General features: G+C 36.9%; 1 protein-coding gene across 1 annotated transcript in view; it reads right to left on the reverse strand.

The window, feature by feature from the left end:
* Nucleotides 1–25,762, reverse strand: part of GRM5 (glutamate metabotropic receptor 5) — a 620,904-nt gene that overhangs the window by 42,661 nt on the left and 552,481 nt on the right. The window contains exon 9 of the mRNA XM_044668936.1: nt 1,760–1,855. Coding sequence (XP_044524871.1) covers nt 1,760–1,855 — 96 coding nt within the window. The remainder of the gene's footprint in view (nt 1–1,759; nt 1,856–25,762) is intronic.

Below are 25,762 nucleotides of genomic sequence, written 5' to 3' on the forward strand. Positions count from 1 at the left end.
TAGGTATTAGTAAATCTCATGCAAGGAGTGAGCTATTATATTAAACTGGTAGGTAGTTATACTATGTAGCATTTCTCTAGGCGAGTTATTGGTGATATACTTCATTAAGCCTTCCTTAGAGCTATTCAGCTTCTAACTTATTGTACTAACATGATAAAAGATGCTTCATATGTCCTTCAATTTGGCTCCACCTGAATGACCTCATGTGACATTTTGATCTATCTTTAGAAATTCTAATGTTTCCATGGGGCAAGGAGACTGGGTGTGGGAATCTATTTTGATATCTGAAGAGCAGGAATCACTAAGGTCATCTTGGACCTGCCTAGAATCAAAGCTGTATCCCTGGGGTTGTTACAAGAGTGACCTCATGGATCTTCTAGGATAGACACTTAAATTGGGTCCATGAATTTGAAAAAATATTTTGAAAACTATTTCAATATAGTTTTTGTTGTTTTGTTTTATGCCTTTGAAAACATTATCCTGAGATGAGGTCCGTAGGCTGCTTCATCAAACCACCAGAAAAGTCTGTGACACACAAAAAGCCTAAGGACCCTTGATTTAACGGAAGGAGAATTATAGGGATGACTCCCCTCTAGAAGTTTCCCTTGTAGAAACGTGGTTTCAGGTATCTTGGTGGTTATGGAGAATTGTTTATATGATAGAATGTGAGAAAATGGTTCCCCATTCTGAAGAGACCCACTAAAGAGAAAACAAACTCAAAAGCTGGTAGGAAAAGCTCCACAGTATTATCTCTTTTGAAGTCTTCTCTGAACATAGATATCCTCACAGTCCCAGTAGAAAAGGCAAAAATAAAAAAAAGTCTGCTTTTATCTACACTATGTTCATCTTGCAGCTGGGGAGATACTTCTTCAGTTCTATGCTTCTATATCATTTCACAATTAGGGAATGTCTTAGAACCCAAGGTTGTTAGCAAAGCCAGATGTGTGAGTAGTAAATCAATTCATGCTTCTGTTCACAAACTCGCAGAACACTGACTCAAGTGATCTTGTAGAAGTCTTTTCCCCCAAATAATTCACTTTTGGAAACATACATCCATGCAGTTTAGCAATTTTTAAACTCATGCAACACATCCAGATTCAAGAAGGTCGTAGATGCTGGAAAGACTCCAGCTAGTGGATGGACCATTACCAAGACGCATGCACAGCTCAGTGACAGGTACAATGTAGACAGAACATATAGTAAGAAAAGGAGCTGTGCATCTACCGGAGCCATAGGAAGGCTAGTTCGTCTCATTTTAGCACTGGGAAGTTTTCTTCATCCCTACCAATTCACTGGCTTACTACAGCAGTGGTCATCCTGGTCTTAGAAAGAGCATCAGACTCAATCTCAGATTGGTCTAGGGGTCATTAGTCATTGGCTTTTGTATTAGCTTACACAGTGGTCAGCTCAGTCTGTGATATAAAATCTTTGCAACTTCCTCCTATTTCCTGTCTCCACTCCATTCCAATGCAGTGCACCATTAAGTCACACCCCTGGGTTTCACATTTAAGCATGCAAAGCACACTACTCTGCGTGAGAAGAGCATCTCAGACATAAAGTTCTCATGATGAGAATGGCCCCGAGGGGTTTTTTGGTGACCCAAACAGACATAGAGAATCAGCGGTGGCCAAAAATGTTGGACGTACTGGATGAGAAGCACAGTTAATACAGGCTGAGGATCTGGGCTGGGGTCTAGCCCGCTGGCTCCTCTAATTCACAGACATTCCACACTGCCTCAGGCCACTCATTGTTTGCTTACCTGCTCATGGTTGCTCTCCCACCATTCCCCATACTCTCTTTGGGGGTGAAACACTCTATTTCCGACTTGTTCTGGGCCAGTCTCCTGCCTTTGTACCTAATGAATCATGACAACGACAGGAGCAAAGAGAAAGAGGTGATTGTGTGCTGGGCAGCTGTGTGTTGGAAGAACCAATATGAAGAGAGGTATTTGGAAGAGGGTCCAGAATATAGGTTTTTCCAAAGGATCCAGTCAACCCCCCCATTAAGAGTCCACAGTCTTAGAAGGCAACAGGAAACTTTAGGCCAGCTTTGCTCTCAATCTAATAATCACTCTCAGATACCTATTTTATATTATGAAAATATCATTAAAAACCTAAAGGCATTGTGCCCTGGTCGTTTTTTTTTTGATAGATTGCAATTTATATCTAGTGTTTGGTTAAGACCTCATTAAATAAATCTAGTTTTAGTTTCATTTTCAACAAAATCGTTGTCATTAACCCACATTTCCTGAGCTACTATTGTGTGCTGGATATTATTTTGGACCATTGATTCAAGTAGTTCTAAGACAGATCTCTTCTCAAACTATTATGTAATTGAAGTTAGCAGTCAGTGGAAGGATACCTAAACTGTCACGTCTAGATCTTATAAGTCCCTCTGTGTGAAAATACAGTATAACACTCCTCTGAAAGTATTAAAGACTTCATTTCAAAGACAAATGTCATAATTCAGAAGACAAATTAAATTTGTCTCAAACATTCTTAAATTTATGATACTTTATCATTTTCAAACTATGTCCACAAGTTATATCAAAGACCTTTTATTGTTGTGGAGACCCTCTTGTATGATTTGATTATTGTGAGAGCTCCTACCAATGTGGAGAACAATTCATTTAAAACATAAAAGATATGTGAATCCAGGTTTTTGTGACTCTAGTGTAACATGTACTATACCAGAGGTAACAAACATCTGATTCATGAGCATCAGGTAGCTTACAACACTCCCAAGTGTGGCTGGAATCAAATTAAAATATGATTTGGAAAAATTTAACAAAATAAATAAAATACACTAAGACATTGATAACATTACAATTTAAAACCAAGTCAGTATGCAGCCCACAGGGATCCTTATGTATGATTTAATGACCTCATTTCATTTCTCTTTGAGTTTGACATGACTGTACTACATTACACTGGCTGTTGCCTATATTACTCTATTTCTGGATCCTTACAACAATCCTGTGAGGAATCACATACCTGAAATAGGCATGGCAAATATTCTTATTTACATTTCAAAGAAACGAAATTACTTATTTAAGATCACACAGAGCTGTGAGCTGGCTGAGTCAATGACTGAGTCACTTCCCTTCTTAGAGTTGGAAGCAACTACCTAGTCCAATTCCTTACTTCAGGTGACTGGCTATCTGGTTCAATCTTCTACCTGCATGGACATAAAAGTATTATTTTCTCTGCCTCATACATGACCAGAACCAGGTCTCAAGAGCTTAAGTAACATGTTTGTGGTGGTTGTTCAGTTATTTCAATTGATTCAGACTCCTTGTGGCCCTTTTAGGGCTTTTCTTGTCAAAGATACTGGAGTAGTTTGCCACTTCCTTCTCCAACTCATTTAACAGATAAGAAAAAGACAAAACAAAACAAAGGGGATTAAGTGACTTGCTCAGGGTCACAAAATCAGTGCCAGTGTCTGAGGCCAGATTAGAACTCAGGAAGATGAGTCTTCCAGATGTCAGGTTCAGCATTCTATCCATTGCAAATATAACAGGAATTCAGGTTTTTGAATCCTAATCCAGCACTTCAAAACACTAGGATGAGCTTTCAAGATGCCAATTCTGAGAAAAAATGAAGCTAAAGTGGGTCTCAAACACAACTTCTTTCTAATGCAGCAAGAAGTTCCTTTGATTATGGAACCTTTACCTTATCTCTTGAATGCGAAACAAGATTGGGGAGCCATTCAAGTTGGACTGAAAAACTCCTTCCTGCCTTCAGATAGGATGTGGTTTGACTGTGAATCAGTAATAGCTACCTTGGCTCTATGTTCAGACCATCCAGTTTCCATTCATTTGCTCTCACTACCCTGTTCAAGGTAACTAATGATGCTTTAAATAGCTGCAGTTGGCTGCCCACATTCATGAATTTTGGCTTTGGTTTAACTGTAGGAAAGTTTAGACTATCAGTTGCTTATTTATAAATTTGAAGCTAGTGAAAGAGCAGGAAAATCTTCCCCCAAAGGGGGCAGGTTTTCTTTGTTGTTATTCTCCCAAGTACCTTTTTCAGAGATAATAAAGCTTCATACACATAATAATGTCTTTGAGTATTGAAACATCCATCGAAATATGCAAGCAGCCATGGAGAATGGTAGAGACTTGTGGCTTTGGAATCAGAAATTCTGGACTTGAGACCAAGTCTGGCAACTACATAGTAGCAAGCTTTTGGGTAGATAGATCAAACTCTTAGGTTCTGCATCTAAAAACTTCAGACTCCTTTCTCTAGCAATCTCATAAGATTTTGTGAGTATCAAATGAGATCATAGGAGCAAAAGTTTAGGCATAAAAGAGAGCTAAAAGTTTATCTAACTCAATCCTTTCTTTTTACAGATCAAGAAACCAAAGTCCAGATAGCCCAAATGACTTGCCCAAAGTCATATAGTTGGTAAGTGGCAAATCTCAAACTCATACCTATAACCCATTGATTCAAAATCTAGTGCTTCTCACATAAGTTGCTTTAGAAATGTAGAATATAGGCTTCTTGAGGGCTTTGTAACCACCATTCCTATCAGAATGCTTTGCATATAAGAAGCCCTTAATAAATTTTTGCTGAAAATACTTATTCCAGTAACACCTAAAAGGAGACACATAGTGGGGAACTACTTTCCTTTACTGTCTTCTTTCCTATCACCTTCTTTCTCTTTAATTATGAAAACATATTAAGGAAGAAGTTAGCTCATCCTCTTGAACTCAGCTAGGGGATATATGGATAGAGTACCGGACCTGGTTTCAGGAAGATTTGAATTCAAATCTGCTTTCAGATCATTTGTCATTCAGTCATTTGTCCCTGGAAAAATCACTCAGATTCTATTTTGGTTTCCTCTTCTGTAAAATGGGCATAACCCTAGGCTCTGCCTCTCATGGTTGTTATGTAGATTAGTGCTTGTAAAGCACTTTGCAAACCTTCAACTGCTATATAAATGTTAGTTGTTGTTATTATTATTATATTGTCTTTATTTTATCATCATCTGACAGCTCAATAGATAGCAGTACGGAGAAGCATGCTCATTTATTGTTACTGCTATTTTTATAATATTTTACTATGTGTATTATAAAACACAATATTCTTTATCATATTATTACTATTATTAATGTAAAGATGATGATGTTAGTAATGATAATATGGCAAGGTATAGTAGACTGAATACTGGACAAAAAAAATTAGTGGCTCATTTTGAATCTTTACTCTGACATGTATGTCCATGAACAAATTATTTCATCTCTTCAAATCTCGATTTCCTTATGGAGGCACTGAAGCTTATACTACTTGATTCAGATTTCTTGAAAGACAGCACTTTGAAAAAATTAAAAAATATATATAAATCGCCTTAACTCAGAATGACAAATTTGGAATCAGAGTACTTAGGCCATTTGTGGGATCTCCACAAGTATTTAATCAAGCCACTTCATCTCTGGTTCCTAGTTCCTTCCTTTGGAAAAGGAGAGGATTGGATTAAATGATCTCCCTGTTCTCTTTATATACTAAATCGTTCTTGATATTTATGATAGTAATGATACTTAATGTAGGTGGAGATCGGCATTGCTAGTAGTTTTCTCATTGAGTGAAATAATTTTTCCAGTCCAAAACAATGTAACAAAAAATTATTATCCTTATTTAGTGATTTGAATTCTCCAAGATATTTTCTTGGCAATCCTGTGAAGTAAGTAGCATTTTAAAGTCCTGAGAGTTATTTCTCTACCCATGAGGAAACCACAGTAAAGTTGTCCTGATTTGTTCAGTCTTATTGGAATATATTCAGTAGCATATAAGCTCCCTGAGGGCATGAATTGCTTTTAATTTCTGGCTTTATCTCTAGCCTCTCTCATGGTGCCCTTTATCTAAGTAGATAATTAATGTGAATTTTGAATCACAAAAAAGAGGATGATGTTTAAAGAATTAGCACAGAAATTAAAAAGTAATCTTTTAGAGCACTACTATGGTGATTGAATGTAGACTTTTAAGTAATTAATTATAAGTTAGGCATGAAAAAAAGGAGGAGGAATGATGATTTAAGTTTGTAGGCTGTAGTGAAACTGTATTTGGATAGGGTTATCCTAGACAAGTCAGGCTAAAGATATAAATAATTTTAACTTTTCCAGCAAATTCCCCACCCTACTATCATCCTCTTACACAAACAAAACTCTTTTCTGCCAGTAATGAGTGAGAGAGTACAGGAGCTGAGAAGATTGGCAGGAAAAGAAAGCAGTTCCCTTCTTGCAAAGAGGATTCAGGGACTTTATGTCCTGGGATCCATAGAGTGAAGTAAAAGAGAAGGTTCTTTAAAAGGGACTTAGTGCCATTAGCAGTAGAAAGCACCCTTAGAGTTTTTAATGTCTAAACTATGTTCTAGAATCAGGAGTGTTAGCTGGACCTGGTCATATAGGCTAGAAGGCTTTGGGCACTCAGAAAATATTCAGGGTGAGAATTTTTTTTCTTGTGCTTAATCTGCTATGAAATATTAGAAATAACTGCCATTTTCTTACAGCTGAAGTTCAGTGAGTAAGCTACATAACTTGTAAGTAGATGTTCTTTAAACACTGTTGTATCATGTTATGAGTAGACATTTAAAAATTAATATTTATGGTGCATTAAGGGTTATATTTTTATAGACATAATTGGATAGATTCATATTCTTTCTTAGTTATCTGCATCCTGAGAGGGCTTAGACAATTGGGTCATGAAAAATCTAATAGTGGTAATAAGATGGGAATGTGGTTAGGTGAAAAGATACTGATTTTTGGAATTACAGCACCTTGATTTGAATTCCAAGGTTGCCACATTCCACTTGTGTGATTTTGGTTAAGTCCTTCTCTTGGCCTCAGTTTCCTCATCTATAAAGTGAGTCTGGTTGAATAATGTGATCTCTTTGGTCCTTTCCACTTTCAAATCTATGATCCTATGAATAGACCACACTTAAAGAGTGTTCTGTGAGTCACAAAGGGATTTATTTATTTTTATCTCAATTGATCATCAAAATGTAAGTATGAGATACCAAGATAACATCTAGAATGACTGCCTCATTTTATGGATGAGGAATCAAGGCCAAGATCAAGGTGGTAAGTGACAGAGGTGGAATTTGAACTCAAATTCTTGGATTTTAAACATATTTCCACTGTATCACACATTATTATCTCTTCTTTACAAATGAAGAAATAGACCGATCACATAGTAAATAGCCAAGTCAAGAATCAAATCCAGGTAGTTCCATACCAAAATCTATAAAATGGATATTATCATGACTATGCCACCTAACTTGCACAGTGGTCTTGAGGACTAAATGTGACATGCCACAATAACTGTATACTCACTTATTAAGTGCATATTATGTGAGAGATCCTGGGCTAGGCACTCAGAATACAAAAATGAAAATGTGTAACTGCCCCAACCTTTAAGGAATTTTCATTCTAGGCTGATGGAAAAGCTCAGTTACATTAAAGGCTTACATAAACACAATACTGTTTAGCACAATCAAATATGGTGAATTTTGTTTTATGATGGCCATCTGTGAAAAACCAAAAAGTCACCTCTTTGAATCTCCCCCTAACTCTTCATCTTCTGTATTTATCAAGGATCCTCAAAATACTATTCACCTCCTGCCAGCTACATTCGATAGGTATTGCCAGTTCTGAGTATGACAGCAAATTGTATTAGACAGGTCCTTTTGTCCATCAGAGAAAGGATAGAAAGCCATGAGTGTTGGTGTGTGGATTACAGCATGATATTAAAGGGAAGACAACAAAGAAGCAGACTGTGGTTGGATTTACACAGCCATTTGAATGTGCACCTGGATAGCTGATGGAAACAATAATTTACTCACAACTTTCAAAGGCCTAGATCTTCACCAAGTTATAAAAGCCAGAGATCAATTCTAGTTAATCTAAGGATATTGTCTGCACAGCTATGGTTTAAAAAGGAAAGAACCAGGGAGAATATCTAACCAAATTCTAATAGTGCAAAGCACCAAAGATAACTGGCTACTTCTGTTTTTGTCAAGCAAAACAAAAAAACCCACTTCATTCTTAAGTAAATATGTGAAATTGTGGTCTTTTTTTTCCAGAAAATCCTATGGCTTCAAATTTCAGATAAGTAGTTTCACAGAGCCCTGGTAATGTACCAAAGAGAATATACAAAAACGTCAGGTTGGGGGAGAAAGGATGTGACTAATAGCTCAAGAAAACATCATCCTTAGCCAATATTTGTGAAGGCTTTTGAAAATCTACCAGGGAGTCTAATTTTTCTTTTCTAAGAGAGAGAGAAAGCACAAATTTACAGGAAAGTAATCAAAGACTTTAGGGACTTTCTAATCCACTTAGAATCTAAGCTCAATGAAGACAAGACCCAAGTTTTATTCAAACAATTTGGCAAACATTTTTAAGGCGTCCTCAAAATGCAAAGAACTATGCTAAACCCCAGAGGAGATACAAAGATTAATGAAAAATAAGCCCTTGCTCTGGAAAATAATGCAATCTGAAGGGGAGGAAGAAGGCATGGGAGGAATGACAATGCATAATTGAATAATAGCACAAAATAGAATTTTGTGGGTGCACAGAAAATTATTGAAGAATATCAGAAGAAAGGAAGGCCACCTGGGAAGGACTTGGAGAAGATGGTGCATGTCATAGGGTTTGAGAACAATTGGAAGCACTTCAGCAATAGGGATGAGATGCTTTGGGGAGGAATGCATTTTTGGCATACAGATTGGCATGTGGAAAGGAGGTAAATATTTTTTTTTCTGAAAAGGCACTAATCATTCATCTTTTCTCTCCCACAGGAACAATGAGTTCCATATTGTAGACCAGCAAACAGGTGCTACCCAACTGATGACTAATTGATATGTTAAGGCTATGCTGGTATATTCATATAACCACAGCTGATGGATGACATTGACATTCCATTACTCCCTTCTTCTTCCAACGTAGTTTAAAAGAGGGAGATTGATCTATTCCCATAGATGCTGTAGTGATCACTCTGGCATGATTTGGGGGTTTGAGACCTCAGGATCCTCTGGAACTATAGCCATTGAGAGCTGAAAAGAGCCCTAGAGATCATATCATTATAGAATTCTGGAGTGATAAGGTTTAGAGGAAACAAAAGACCTTAGAGATAATCTAATTCAGATTCTTAAACTGGGATCCACATATCTCCAAAGAGTCCATGCATAGATTTTAAGGGGTCCAAAATAAACCCCTTTTCACTAACCTTTGATTTATTTTTTACTCTAATGCATTTTATTTTATATATTAAAATATTATTCAAAAAAGGAATCCCCAGGTTTTACTACACTGCCAACAGGGTTCATGATACAAAAAAAGGTTAAGAACCTCTGATCTAGGACCTAGTCCAGCTCTATTGTATCAAGGTTAGGAAAAAGGCTTGCTGAGGCTATATGAATTGCCCAAGATCAAACAGCTAGTAAATATAATTTCCAAAGCAGTAATACTTTCATTATCCCCCTCAAAATGGGTATTTTTGTTGTTCAGTAATTTAGTTGTATCAGACTTTCTGTGACTCCATGGACCATATCGTTCATGGGGTTTTCTTGGCAGAAATATTGGAGTGTTTTGCCCTTTCCATCCCCAGCTCATTTTATAGATGAGAAAACTGAGACAAACGTGGTTATGTGACTTGCCCAGGCTCACATAGTTAGTGTCTGAGTCCAGATTTAAGTTCAGGATGAGTCTTCCTGAATCAAGGACTGACACTCTATCTACTGTACCACTTAGCTGCTTCTTATCAGATCATTTATTTAGAAATAAAACAATAAAGAATGGTCACTTTAGATCTGAAGGTGTCTTGGAGTTTAGTTAGCAAAAATAAATCATATGATCTCAGGGGTTTGAGTTGGAAAGGATCTCAAAAATCATCTCATTCAACACCTTTACTTTAAAGGAAATTGAGGTGGTAGAGATCTAATGAAGTTTCCCAGGTTATGTGTGTATTTAGTGGCTGAGCAGAGAGTAGATCCCAGCTGGACAGACACCAACTCCTATGCCATTCACTTTCTCATTTGATGACAATGACTATGTAGGCACAAGTTATTTCTTTATAAGTGATGAGCATGTTGTTTTATTTAAAAAACTGTCAGTTTACTGAAGATGAATTAAAAGGCTTTAATCATAAACCCTAGATTCAATGTCCCATTGATGAAGAGTTTTCTTTTGGCTTCCAAAAAAATCCCAAAGGATGTCTTAATTCCATTTGTAATGGGAACATGTTTAAAAAGATGAATAACTTTAAGTAATTGCTTTTTGAATGGGCACTTTGCTTTACCACTGTTATTCATTTCACCACCAGTATTTTGCAATACTGGAAGTTTTGAAGATTGTCATTATTCTTTTGCCATGAGCTTTTAAACTAAAACATAGGGAGGAAATAAGGAAGACAAATTGGTATTTATTAAGACAACATTCTAATCACTTTCTTCTTTTTCTTAAAGGAAAACTATATTGGCACCTTGAGAGAAGGTTTTGGAACAAGATTCATCAGGGTAAAAATCATGTGCTAACACATTCCATCTCACAAACATTCCACCTGAAATAAAGTGGCTGCTTGATTCTTCAGTGACTTAAGCTGCTAGTATGGTACCTTATAGAGATAGCTGCAGGTGAAGTCGATAGAATTCTGGATCTGGAGTCAGGAATACCTGAGTTCCAATTTGGCTTAAACACTTACTTGGCTGTGTCAGTTTCCTCAGCTGTAAAATGGGGATGGTAATAATAGCACCTGCCTCTCAGAGTTATGAGTTTCTAATAAGATACTATTTGTAAAAAGCACTTAGCACAATGCCAGGCACACAGTGAGGGCTAGATAGATGCTTATTGCCTTCCCTAATTTCCCTCCATCTTCAGAACTTCTAGTCTTCAGAACTCCTTTCTTCTGGTCATCATCTATTATTATCAAACAGGATGACATAGTATCAGAAACCACAGATGTGTAATGAGTTATGCTGCTATTTGGTACAGTAGATAGAGTACTTGTCCTGGAGACAAAAGGAAATGAGTTCAAATTTAGCCTCAGACACTTGCTGGCTGTGTGACCCTGGGCAAGTTACTTAATCGCTGTTTGCCTCAGTTCTCTCATTTGTAAAATGGGGATAATAATAGCACCTACCTCCCAAGGTTGTTGTGAAGATCAAATGAGATAATAATTATAAAGAGCTTATCCTAGTGCCTGGTATATAGTAAGCAGTATAAATGTTTCTTTAGTGATTTCAGTCAGTGCAACTCTTTGTGACCCAATTTAGGGTTTTCTTGGGAAAGATACTAGAGTGGTTTGTCATTTCCTTTTCTATTCACCCGACTTCTTCAAAGAAGGGAGAAGAGAATAGAGAATTTTTCTTCACTCATACGAACTTGATAACTACAGTTCAACTATAAATAATAGAACCACTTGAGAAACTTATAGCATTATATTAAACAGAAAGTTTATTGACTGCCTCTGCTACTAAGAGCCAGCCCTCAAGATGCCTACCACTTTTTTGGATCTGACAGTAAAAACTAGAAGGAGTTTTTCTTTTCCCACTTAATATTTTCACATTTTTGTAGACAGATAATTAAAAAGTCCAAAAGACTGGTTAGAAGTCTGTTAATCTCTAGACTTTTCTGGTTAAGGATATTGGCTTTCTGCATCACAGTACAGGTCTTTACAAAATCATTTTTATCTTAACCCCAAGCATGAAGCAGAGAAATAGAATACAGAAAAGCATACTAAATATTCTTTTTAGTCTACCTTCATCAATATAAGAAGGAATTGCTGGGAAGGTCAAATGAAATCATAGATGCCTAGGTTTCTTAGGTTTTTATTTCCATGAAGTTTGCAAAACTGTTTGATAGGTGGGGATCAAAGATGCTTATAAGTCGGAGGTAATTGTCATTACAAGTTAATGTAATAGCCTAAAAGCAAGTGGGAAACTGTGCTCCTATGGTGGGCAGATTGACCTTATATATGAGAAAATACTGTGAGAGGTATATAAAGCGATATCATCATTATCCTCGGCTACTTTTTCCATGAAGCTTTTCCTGACAGTCAAGTCTCCTCCACCCCTACCTCTCAGGTTATCTCTCACTTCTTGAATTTTCTGAAAGTCATTTAGATCTCTCCTTTTACTTCCATCACATTCTACCTTGAGTCATATCTATTTGTTTATAAGTATACTTCCACTCTTTGACTATAATCTCCTTAAGGGCAGGGACAGGGCATTTTTCATCTTTTTTATCCTCAGTTTTTAGGACAGTAACTTTCATATTTTCCTTCCTCAGCCATTGAGTTGGGTCCAACTCATAATGACCCTGTGGATCACACTGTCCATGAGGCTTTCTTGAAAAAAATATTGGAGTGGTTTGCCATTTCCTTCTGTGTATTGGGGCAAATGGATGTTAAGTGACTTGCCCAGGGTTACATGGCTGGTAATGTCTGAAGCTGGATTTGAACTCACGTCTCCCTGATTATCCACTAAGCCATCTAGATGCCCACAAAATTGGTGCTTAGTGAACATTTGCTTTTGAATGAATAATTTCCCTTGGTTTGGAGATCTTTTGAGGATCATGGTCCACAAAGTAAACACACACAGTGCCCAAAAGAGGGTCTTACACATTATAGGCATCTAATGTATGTGCATCACATTGAATTGATCATGACAGCATTTGGAGTTTGAAGTGACAGTTTAGAAGAAATGCTTTCTTAAGGGGAAGAGCCCATGCCTCACCTATAATAGTATCCTTATTTTATTTCCAAATACTGTAGCCATTGTGTAGCCTGTTGATAGAAATCCATGTACTTGCTAAGAATAAAAATGAGGATATTTATGTCAATAAATCAATAAGAATTTATTAAGTTCCATAACTGTGCTAGATGCTGGGGATAAAAATCAAAGTCCTATTCTCAAGGAGCTTAAGATATGTTAGGGGAGATGTAGGTACAGATTATATACAAAATAAATATATAAATACAAAATAATTGGTGGGGGAGTCAGGAAAGTTCTCATGTAAGATGTGGAGCCTGAGCTAAGCTTTGAAGTATGTTAGGGAGTCTAAGAAGCAAACAGTTATGGGATACAGCCCAAGTTCAGGGGACAGCTTATGAAGAGGCACCCAGGTGAGAAATGGAGTGCCACACATGAGCAACGATAAAGAAACTGGTCTGCAAATGAGGGGGAGTATTGTGTGATAAGCCTAGAAAGGAGAGCTGGAGCTGTGTTGGATGAATTTTAAAATGTCAAATAAATGAATTTGTATCTGGTCATAGAGGCCATAGGGAGCCATCAGAGGTTATTGAGTAGTGGAATGACAAGATGAGATTCTATGCTTTTGGTAAATCATTTTGTCTACTTCTCTATATTATCCCAAGTGCATTGTTGGAAATACCCTTTCTGTTTGTCCATTGCAATATGGTAATTACATTCCCTTAGTGCTAATAAATTGAATGATATTTCTTCTACACACATTATGACCACTTACATCTTATTGTAATTACACAATCACACATAATTATAGTGAATGTATTTACCTCACTGTGAGTCAAGGAAAATTCCCTGTAGAGCAAACATTGGGGAGTATAGTTAGGTAGTGTCACATAATATGATTCACAGCAGTCTTGGTATCATCAGCCAGCTCTTAAAGCCTCCCTTAATTAAATTGGCTTTACCCTTAGTGGGCACAACTGCTATAATAAAAAAAAAACAATATGAATGCTTTCATTTCTTACAACTATTTTTTTCCTTTTTGGAAATCACCTTAAAATGGAAAGACTGAAAAGGCATGTACCATCTAGTGCAATAGGTCACCACTGAACACCTCCTAGGCACTATTGGATGTCTTAAGAAGCATATTCCATAGGCCCTGACCTCAAAGAACATATACTCCTTTGGGAAAAGAGCTATAATATATGTATATGTGTGTTGTATATATATATATATATATATGTATATATATATATATATAAACAATGAGAGAATATTAGAAAATAGCATATAAGCAAATGAAAATTGATTTTATAATATGGACACTTTGGAAAGGGAAATCAAGTTTGATAGAAAGCTTTATGGAGGAAATGAGACCTGAGCTTAGCTTTGAAAGATGAAATGGATCTGATAGATAGAGAGATAGAATCTATCAATTATGATGAGACACTAGTATAGTGGGAAAAGTGATGTTCTTGTTCTGTTACTGAATTCCTGAGTTATGTTACTGTGTGCCCTAGGACAAGTCCAATAAATTTGCTTCAATTCAATTCTTCCATTTGTAAAATTGAGGCATTGACAACAGGCATCTATCTTCACCGGTGCCTGATTCTCCCCTCCATGGTGAGGATGATGCCATAATAGGAAAGTGGAGGCCACTGAAGGCAAACTTTACCTACCTCATGACATTGTATAGGACAGGCCGATTCACTGGGAAGCTTGGTGGAGACAGGTGCAAGGGAAAGGGCTGAGGGTGGATTCAGGGTTGGTTCATGACTGAGCTCAAGGAAACACAGTGAAGAGCATTAGTAGCATGGTAATGATAATAATAATAATCCATAACATTTGTACTGTGGCCCAAGATTAAGAAGCACTTTCAAATACATTATATTTGATCCTGATTGATCTCCAAAACAGCCATTTGTATTATGTAGCACAAACGCTATTATTCCTTTATATAAATGGGGAAACTGAGCATCAAAGAAGTGGTATAACTTGTCCAAGGCCACATAGGTCATAAATTGTAAAGTTAGAAATGGAATTCACAGCTTCCCATTTCAATAGTCAGGATTATGTAACCACAGAAATTCATATTTAGAAGGAACCTCAGAAGCCTTACAGTCCAATCTGTTCCTGACCCAAATAACACACATAAGTAACACTCTTAAACAGTGAGTCATCCAGATTGTGATTTGAGACCTCTGATTGAGAGAAGCCCCCATCTCCTTAATCAACTGAATTCACTTTTGATTGATTTTGTTAGAAGTTTTTTCCCTACATAAGGTCAGACTTTGTCGCTCTACAAATTCCACCCATCACTAGTAATTTTTCCCTACAGGACCAAACAGCACAAATCAAATTCCTCTTCCAGTTGATAATTCAAAATGATTGAAGAGAGATATAATATTTTCCATACATCATCTCTTCTCCAGCTTGGTTATTATCACTACCTTCATCTGATCCTTATGAAGTATGAAATCAGGGCCCTACACCATCTATATATTCTCCTTCAGACCCTCTCCTGTTTCTCAATGTCCTTAAAATGGCCTAAATAATTGAACACTATACTTCATAGTTGTTCTCTCTAGGGTACTTGACATACCTGTTATTTTCCTTAAATCTCTTTTCATGTCACCTATGATTGCATTTCTTGGTTGCTATATCAAATTGTTGGCTCACTTTGAGTTTGGAATCTACTGAAACTCCATACATTCCCTAGACTGTATGTGTGAAGTTAATTTTTCTGAACTCAAGTGTAAAATTTTACATTTATCTCAAAATATTATTTAACTTGATTCAGTTCAATGTTTTAATGCATCAAGATATTTTTGAAGCTTAACTGTCCTTCAGTGTGTTAATGATTCACCTCAGTTCTGTGTCAACTGAAAATTAAAAGTCATTTCCTCTTTATCCAAATCATTTATAAGAGTTTTGAAAAGCATAGGCCAAGTGTAGGTAGTAGGAAAATGCTGTCAGAAATCTTCCAAATTGGCACCAAACAATTAATGACTCTTCTTTGGGTCTAAACATTCAACTTCTTCCAAATGCCATTCATTATCCTATAATCTACTCCATGTCTCTCCATTGTTTCTATAAGAATAGCCTGAGAAATTCTTTATTATGACTTGCTAAAATTGTGATATACTATATCTATAACAGCATCTTAATAGATTGTGTCATCAACTCTCTCAAAAATGAAAACTAAATTAGTCTGGCAATATAATCCTTTGTACATGTTCACTGACTTCTCATGATTAGGTTTTATATTTTTGGCTGGAATTGTAAAGAAATAAATAATCTAAAATTTGAGGACTTTATTTATTTTTGCTAAACTGGGGCAATTTTTCTCTTACTCAGTACTTGGGTACCTCTCCCGGTCTTCAAAGTGTTTCAAAGGTAACTGTTGGCATAAGGGCAAACACATCCACTTAGCCTTTCAGTATCCAACCATGTAGTTTATTTGGGCCAAACAACTTACACTTATCAGAGTCAGGTGTTCCCTTACCATGCTTTTATATTTATCTTGGGTATATACTTATCTTTTAGAAGTATCTTGAAAAATAATGTAAAAAGAAAAAGTAGACCATAATTACTAAAGAGCATATCTGCGTCTCAAATACAGGCCTGCTGATATGAGGTTTTTTGCTCTTTTTACAGTCCCCTTCATTTTAACCTTCATTCTCCTATCAGCAACAGCTTCTCTTTCCCTATACACTATGACCTCTATCATCAACATCATGCAATCATGGGACTATTGAATTAGAATTGAAGAGGACTTAGACAATATTTACTCTAAATCTCTAATTTTACAAATAAAAAACAGAGGTCTAGGAAAGGAAAAAAAATTATGGTCACTCTGTTAATAAATTGTAGAGCCTCAACTTAAACCAAGGTGCTTATGATTGTAAATCTAGTGCTTGCCTTTGTATTATATTTCCTTGTTATCAACATGACCAAATCCATCATCTTTGCCTCCAATATGTGCCATTATCACTACCATGGCCACTAGATCTTTTATTATCACCATAATACTTACCACCAAATCTAATATCTCCATCATCACCTCCTCCACCATAACTGTCACCAATCCTTACACCATCATTATCATCATCACCATCAATAACAACACATAGACCATTCATTAGATGCTAGAGATGGTGGTTTTGCTTACTTACCTTAAAGAAAAAAATCAAACAAGAATCATGAAGATTTATGGACATTAAGTAAAAGAAAGAGATATAGTAGAAAATGGAAAGTAAAATATTTGGAGACTTTAAAAAGTGAGAGATACACCAACTGAGAAACAGATTTTCTTTCAGCTCCTTGTCAACTAAAATTAATTCAGCAGAGGCTTATGGTAAGTAATAAAGAATCTAAACAACTATTAGTTAGCAAGTACTTATCAACCATGTATAATGTGCCAGGCATTGGTGCTGAGAGCTAGGGATTCGAAAAAGGGCAAAACACTGTCTCTGCCTTCAAGGAGCTCACAGTCTAATGGAAAGGGGGAGAAAACAAGTCAATAACTGTCTACATATAAGATATATAGAGTAGAGGGAAGAGTAAATGGAAGAGAACTTCCTGTAGAAAGTTGGCTTTAAGTTCAGTCTTGAGGAAACAAGGGAAGTTAAGGGAGAATGAAAGAGGAATAACATGCTAGTCATGACAGACATTCAGTGAAAAAAGTAAGTGGTCAGGAGATGGAATGGCACACACCAGGAAGTGCAGCTGGATTGGAGAGTGTGGAGGAGAGTAAAGTTTAAGAAGAATGGAAAGATGAGAAGAGATGAAGTTGTAAAGAGCTTTAACTGCTAAATGGAGGACTTTATATTTGAATCCAGAGGTAACAGGTTGCCGCTGGAGTTTATTAAGTAATGGAGTGATATGAACGAATCTGTGTTTTAGGAAAATCATTTTGACAACTGAATGGATGTTGGATCAGAGTGCAGAGAGACAATGAAGGAAAGCTGATTAAAAGGTTATTTCAATAGTCCATGAGAGGGGCAATGAGAGTATGTATTGATTATGTGAGTAGAAAGAAGATAGATGAATGATGTTATGAAGATTAAGATGACATTTTGAAAATAGACTAGATATGTGGAGTGAGTGTGAGTGAGAAGTTGATCATGACACTGAGATTATGAGCCTGAATGACTAGAAAGACAGAAAAGAAAAGGAATAGGAAAGTTGGAAAGAAGGGTGGTTTGGGGAATAAAGATAGTGAGTTCTGTTTCAGTCATGTGATTTTAAGATACTTATGAGACATTCAGTTTGAGAGGTCCAAAAGGCATTTGGTGAAGCAGGACTACAGGCTTTTAAGAGAAAGATTGTATCTGGAAATCATTAGCAGAGAGATGATAATTGAAGTCATTGTCATTGATATCACCAATTGAGATTGTATAAAGAGAATAGAAGAGGGTCTAGGATAGAGATTTGGTGGATACTCAAAGTCTTTGAGTAATGGATCTCCATCAATGAAGAACAAGCAAACGTAGCTGAGGAGTGGTCAGACAGGTAGGGGGACAAGGAGGGATGGCTGCATACAAACCATATTTGAAGTCTAACCTCATTCAACAGTGCCATCCACTTTGTTGGAATGGGTGGTTGTGATGACAGCTGCAGTTGTTTAACTCAGAAATCACCCTCCTGCTGGTTAATGACTTCATCAGCAAGCAAACATGTCCATGGCAATCCATGTGTTCTCCAGGGATGGAGATGGGCAGAAGTGCGCTGAATCCAGAACCTATTGGCTCATGAGGGTCAACTGTTATGTTCAGTGTGAGCACTCACACCTCAAACATTGACAAACACTATAAGTAAGGCCTTGATTTACTGTTTTCTTGACTGCCTAGATTTAAGAAAGTGATGTAAAATGTGTTAACAATATAGAATAAACTTAAAAATGTTTTCTTTGTACATTTTTTATTTTGGAGAGCCAGTGGTTAAGCATTTGCCAGCATACAGCAGAAGATGGGAGACTCCCAAAGCTGTGATAATAAGATCTCCACTCAGCATAGAATTATTAGTCTTTTAAGCTAGAAGAAACCTTAGAGTATAACTCCTTCCTTTTATACATGAAGAAACTATGGTCTAGACAGGGATGATGCCCTGAGGGTCATTCAGTGTAATTAATTCCAAAGTTTGCATGATTACCCAGTCTTCTTTCCTGACTTTTGACTCATTCCTCTTTCTAATACATTATGTTTTTCTTTCTGGATGAAGGACTAGATGACAAATCGTTTCAACATTAAACAAATTGTGATTGTCTCTCTCCAGCTATCCGGTGACAAAGAGCTATGATATATTAATATTAGAACCCAGCTTTGAGCCTGAGAGGCCTGGGCTTGAAGTGTTAAATGTGCACAGTCCATTTATGTGATTGACAGTTTGGTCATTGATGATAACCTTGGATTTTGTGCCAAAAAGACCACCGGGACTGTGGGTATTATTTAAAAATTATTTCTGTACTGATTATTCGTTTTAATATTTATATTGTGCTATAGTTTAGTTCTAGATGGATCCAAGGATTTAAATTTCAAACAGCAAAGTACTATGATACTATAGCTGAGTCATGACTCTAGAGGCTGAATGTGTGGGTTTGCCCCTGAGGCCTTGAGTCCAACTATTCATTACCTATTGCCTGTGGCTTTGCAATGCATTATTTTCAATCCAGAAGATTCTTTTTATGTTAATTCTCACAGGGGTAGCATTCCCTCACTCCCTACTCTCTTACGCTATCATGAACTGAGGCCACCTGATCTGAGCTTTCAGAAGGATCTCACAACAGAGTCAAGATAGTATCATTTACAGTTAGAAGATTATGGAGCATCTTGATTGTTAGATTGCATGCTCGTCTTGGAGTCTGGGGAATTGACTTTGAAACCTTCCTTAAATATTTTACCATTTGAATAATTGTGGCCAATTTTACCTCTCAGAGCCTCCACTGCATTATTTGTAAAATGTAGAGAGATAATGATCCTTTTTTGCTACCTCCCTTATAGAACTGTTCCAAAGTGCTTTGTAATCCCTAAATAAATCAAGGTTTGTTATTTGTAATTTACATCTTTCTGGCAGTCACTGAACCAGACCATTGTCCTTACATGAGGCATCCTAAAATGAACTGATAGAAATATTTTTTTATTGTGCTATATAGACTCTATTATACATTAGGGACTTCACAACAGAATTTCAGCGATGTTCTGAGTTGCACTGATTAATGTCTTCCTCATTGGAGGCATAAGTGGGGAAAAATGGATCATAACAACCCAGATCTCATTCACAAAGGGCTCATCTCCAAATCTTCAAGTTTACTTTGTACTGAATAACTAGATACCAGGGCTGCTTATTTTAATTCCCTTCATTCATCACATATTTGATGGGCATTTAAAGTGTACTGAAAATATATGGGATGACTCTCTGGGAAGGGGAACGAGGAAGGATAATGGTTGAAATTCTGGTGCTATACAAACTCAAATATATTAATAAATTTATTTAAAAAATGAAGATATTAATTACTTCAAAATCTCTCTCAACAGTGAGAAATAGCCTTCATTTTACAAAGAGAAACTGTAGCAGAGGAGCTAGGTGAAATGCCAAGGACTACACTAAAAATGAGGGTTGGAATCAAGAACAGAAATTAGTTCATTCATTCTACTGAAAGAATGGACACAGACCACTAATCATTAAAATTAAGTTCCTCATCACCTCTTTTGTGCTCTATTACAGTGCCCTCCTAAATGGTCTTCTTTTTCATGGTCTCTCTCATTCTCCTATCTCTCCTTTTTATATCACAGTCAGAGCAACCTTCTTAGGATTCCTATCAAACCATATCACTTTTTATTTTTGCTCAAAAGTCCTTGGTAGCTACAGCAACATAAAATCCAGGCTCTCTACTTTGAATCCAAGACCCTGCAAATTAGTCTTGAAAATAGCCATATTTTACATTGCTTGCCTTCATATGACCTATATTCCAGCCAAATTGGACTACATACCATTCTTTGAATTTTTCTTCTTGCTTCTCTGTGCTCATAGTTACTTGTATCTTGTTACTTAATTTCTTTCGCCTATCCAACTTTATAAATTAAAATCCTTCTCATTCTTAGGTATCTAGTTGAAATATTGCCATTTCCATGATGCCTTCTCTGAACTCACCAGATGGAAATAATATTTCAGAGTGTCATACCACTTTATTTTCATGTAGTCATATTTTAATTTCTATTCTTGTTATCTGTGTATCTGTTTTATGTTCATTACTAGACAGTTAGGTCATTGAAGATAGGGATTATGTTACCTATTTTGTATCACTCTAATGTGACCTTGGAAGAATAATTTTACATTTCAGCCTGTTTCCTCATAAGTAAAATGGGAATAATAATAGCACCTACTTCATAGGTTTGTTGTGAGGAATAAATAAGCTAATAAAAATAAAGTGTTCTATACCACATAAAGCTCAGTGGAAATGTCAGTTACCATGATCATCGTCATCACCATGACCACCACTATCCTTGCTACCTGACACCAAGTCTTTCATATAGAAGGTGCTTGCTAAATTGTCTGCTAAATTGATGTGAATTAGTGAGCAAATTTGACAAGCTTCATGAAGACAGGGACCATGACATTTCTTTTGCATCCCTCTTTTGCCCCCAGTACAGTGACGGGTTCATAGTAGTTGCTCAACAAATATTTGTTACGGAAAAATTAAACTGTTACTGGGAAGATTTTTTAGAGGTTCTCATGACCACAGGGATAGGGAATTTTCACAGAGTTCAGTATATTCAGTTTTAAACCCTAAGTTAAAAATATGGTACCTGATCATGTCTGGAGCTTTGGGATAATTTCTGGGTGCCATATTTTAGGAAAGGCATTTAAAACCTGCAGGACCACTAGCAGAAGGAGATGGAGGAAAGGTTAGTGACCATGGTGAAAGAGCATCAATAGAAGGAAATGAAGACGTTTCACATGAAGTAGGGGTGAGGGAGCCAAGGTGACATAGTTAACCTCTTGTTGAGGGATATGGGATTGATTTCATTGAGATGTTACAATTAGCCTTTTGCTGAGTCTTGTACTTTGGGAGAATAGTCAAACAATCAATCCTTCACTGGTCCTTTGGGGGCTGTGTCTCAGGAACATTGTTGACTAAGGCAGGAAGAGCTGTCTAATCTGTGGGTCATAGGGAGCAAGAAATCTGTTCTTATTTGGACCATTCTATCTTAAGGTAGAGATTACCTTCTCATTCTCATTCTATTTCCCCAAAGTCTAAGGAAAAGCTGTTGCTACATCTTTCCTAAGAGAAGATAGCCTAAACAACAGCAGAAGGGTTCTCTTCTTGCTCCTTGTAGCCTACAGAGTAGTCAGTTCTTCCCATTCCTACTGAACTTGGTCCCCGACCCCATCACAAAGACCATTCAGGAGTTGCTTTGTCATCAATATATGTCTCCAGCAAGTGGCCATTGAGTAGACCCAGATTCAGTCTCATTGTTGCAATAGTAGTTAAAGAGCTATCAGAGCTATCACAGGGTAGAAGAATAATATGATAACAGGATCCTAGCTTTAGAGATGAAATAGATATGAGAAGTCATCAAGTTCAGCTCCTTCATTTTACAGCTGAGAAAACTGAGGTCCAGAGAAGTTAATTTAATTGCCCAGAGTCAAGAGAGCTGGTGAGTAGATGAGGCAAGAGGTGTACTCATGCCTTTCTGATCCCAGATCCAGTACTCTATATAACCTTCCTTCCTTAGATGATTATTCTTGGCCGCACAGGGCAGAATTAGGAATAATGGATGGAAGTCGGAAGGAAGAAGATGTAGGCTTCATATGAGGAAACATTTCTTAATAATTAGATAGAGTTGATAGATATGGGACTGGCCTATTTTTCTTTTTATAATGGCAAAATATATGGTATCTAATGAAAAAGAGTATTTTAGTTTCTCTCCAAAGAAGAAAGTAAAAGGCTGGACTGATGCATATTCATTCTGCCTACCAGTGTTGGTGGGCCTTTCCCAAATTTGAGTGCCCAGATGCCAAATTCAAGCTGTCTTTGAGTCCCCGCATTACCAGAGAGAGCTGAGGGAGGAGGTGCTTGCTTTAGGCATGCAAAAAATGTCCTCTGTCCCTGGGAAGAAGGGGAACAGAGCAGCCCCCCAAGTGCGGGCTCTGCATGGGTGCCTCATCTTTGCCAATGCTAGCTTAGAGGAGTATCTGTCTGTTCCCTCTCCAAATAACAAAGATAATAAAGAGTGGCTAGAAAAGATGGAGGATATTGGGGTAGCTAGGTGGTGTAGTGGATAGAGAGCCCGGAGGTCCTGGATTCACATCTAACCTTAGGTATTTTCTAGTCCTGTGACTCTGGGCAAGTCACTTAACCCCCAACTGCCTAGCCCTTGTTGCTCTTTTGCCTTGGAACTGATACTTAATTTTATTTTTAAGACAGAAAATAAGGGTTAAAAAAAGAAAAAATAGAGGATATCAAGATACAAATAAAGAAAAAATCAGAGAATGATGATAGAGAGCTGGATGGGATATGAAAGGTTATCACATCCTGCTTCTCCATGTCTCTGTGTCTTTGATACAATTGATAATAATATTTTCCTTGAGCATAGATCTGACCTTGTCATTACCATTCTCCCTAAACTCCAGGATATCTCTTTCTTGTTTTTCTGATCAAGTATTCTCCCCTATAAGGAAATTCTCTCTAACAATGGAGATCACTTCTAATTATAATCTTAAAGAGTTGCCTGGCATTGTGAGAGGTTAAAGGACCTATCTAGGCTTATATACCTCATATGCAGTACAGGTAGGACTTGAATCTAGGCTGCCTGACCCTTAAGGCAACTCTTTATCTAGTATGCTATACTAGACAGTGCCTGCTTTTACAATGTAATAGCTAGAATGGATCTCAGAGAACAAAAACTAGATTTTATCTAGTTTTAAAGATGTGCTTTTCTGAAATTAAAAAATCTTTCCCATAATTCTGACTCCAGTGCCCCACCACATCATTGAGATGACTCTATTTTTGAAGGTTTTCCTTTCAGAAGAACATAAGATTAGATTGTTTCTATTAGGGAAAGAAATGGATTGTAGATCTTAGGTCCAGGTTCACTGAGTTCAGAGAAGTTCAATAACAGGGTAGCTACAGTTTAAACAAAATTTTAGCAATGATAGTTCCCAAATACCATCCAATAAGTCATAGAACGTTGTGTGACCTATTATCTAGAAAGCGAGTACACATGACAACAGTATGATCGGTTTTTTAAATATGAAGGCATAATGTTCCACCTTCACCAAATAATATCACCATATCTACTAGCAAACACAAATATTTAAAAAACCTTTGAATTTTTGAACTAGAGTCAAACTAGACATACATTAAAATCCAAGCTAGGAGTTTTGTGTGGCAGGAGTGAAGAGTTTGGAGAAACAGAACCTATAAAGGATAATGTTGGAAGATGTTTTCCCATCTCTCTTCCTGATGAAATACTACCATTCTTAAATACCAAATTCAATGCCACCTTGGCAATGAAGCTTTCATTGATACTATGATTAGAAATGTTTAAAATCTTTTGTTTAGAATTTAAAGGTCTCAGAACTTGTCTCTCACCTACTTTTCCATCTTCTTACACTTTATTTCCATACATACACTCTAAAATCAGTTCCTTGCCTCCATCAAACAAAGGTCTATCTCCCATCTCCATATTTTTGTACTGACTTTCCCTGCTGCTTGGAATGCTCTTGTCCTTCATCTCCCCTTTGTCTGTCTTCTTCCTTCCAGACTCATTCCAAATCCCAATTTCTGCAGGTCTTTCTAATTCCCCCAGATATTAGTGCCTTTCTCTCCCAAATTGTCATTCATCTAGTATACATACTCACATACACATGCACACATATAAGCATACATATGTCTACACATATGTATGGTCTAGTTCAGTGATGGGCAAACTACGGCCCACAGGCCAGATGTGGCCTTCTGAAATGTTCTGTCCATACACACAACGTTATTCCTAATCTGACAAATACAATGAGTAGGATACAATACAATGAAACTTCAAAAGAGTTGCCTAAGAAACAGACTGACAGATGAGCATTTCCTTTCCTCCCCTCTTTAAAACATTTGCCCATCACTGGTCTAGTTAAATTCATTTAAATATAAGTTCCTTTCTTTGTTTGTAGTACCCAGCACACACAGTAAGTGCTTAATAAGATGGACTGATTTCCTATACTTTATTTTACCCTCTACAATCTTCTATGAGTTAATGAATTTTTATATATTTTATGTAATTATATATTATATATTTATAAATATATATATATATGTATATATATATATTCATTAAACACCTTCTAGATGCCAAAAACCACTAAATTCTAAGGGTAGTCCTGGGGAGTAAGATATATTCTCCCTTATGACTAGCTGAGAGAACAACACATAAAGAGGAATGGTGCCTAGGCAATGGGATTCCAGGGAATGATTCTTCAGAATGGAATCCTTGGGGAGTAACAGGAATGGTGAGTAGAAAAATAAGACAATCACAGTCATGCCTGTTGCAGAAGCAATGGTAGTAGTGATTAGATTCTTGAGTGCTGGGGTAGAGTGGTAAGGGTTCTCACTAATGGCAAGGCAAATGGAAAGTTTGACCTAGTGGAAGTCTAGATGGGATTTGAAGCTTGTCTGTGGGAAGTAGTTCTTTGCAAACCTTAAGGTGCTATCATCATCACTATTGTCATCATCATTATCATTTTTAGCTGTTAGTTTTTAGGTGAAATTGTGCTCACTAATAAAGACAGCTCACACCCAGGGTGGGAAGAGTATACAAGTTGAAGGAATTGACTTAGCTGGGGGAGGGGAGAGAGAATAATATGCAGAGGTCAATTCTGGAGGTGCTTCAGGTGGAAAGGAGAGGCCTGCAGCAGGGTAGGTGGCAAGATGCCTGTACATCTAAGCCTGAATATGAAGTCTGAGCTGTCACCAACTAAACATAGTGGGATAGGTAAGTTAATATTCAGTTCCAGGGCCTGTGAAAAACTTATCTTTTGATGTCCCCTTCCTTTCCATATGGCAAGGGCTTAA

This window comes from Gracilinanus agilis, chromosome 3, assembly GCF_016433145.1.
Source record: "Gracilinanus agilis isolate LMUSP501 chromosome 3, AgileGrace, whole genome shotgun sequence".
NCBI lineage: Eukaryota > Metazoa > Chordata > Mammalia > Didelphimorphia > Didelphidae > Gracilinanus > Gracilinanus agilis.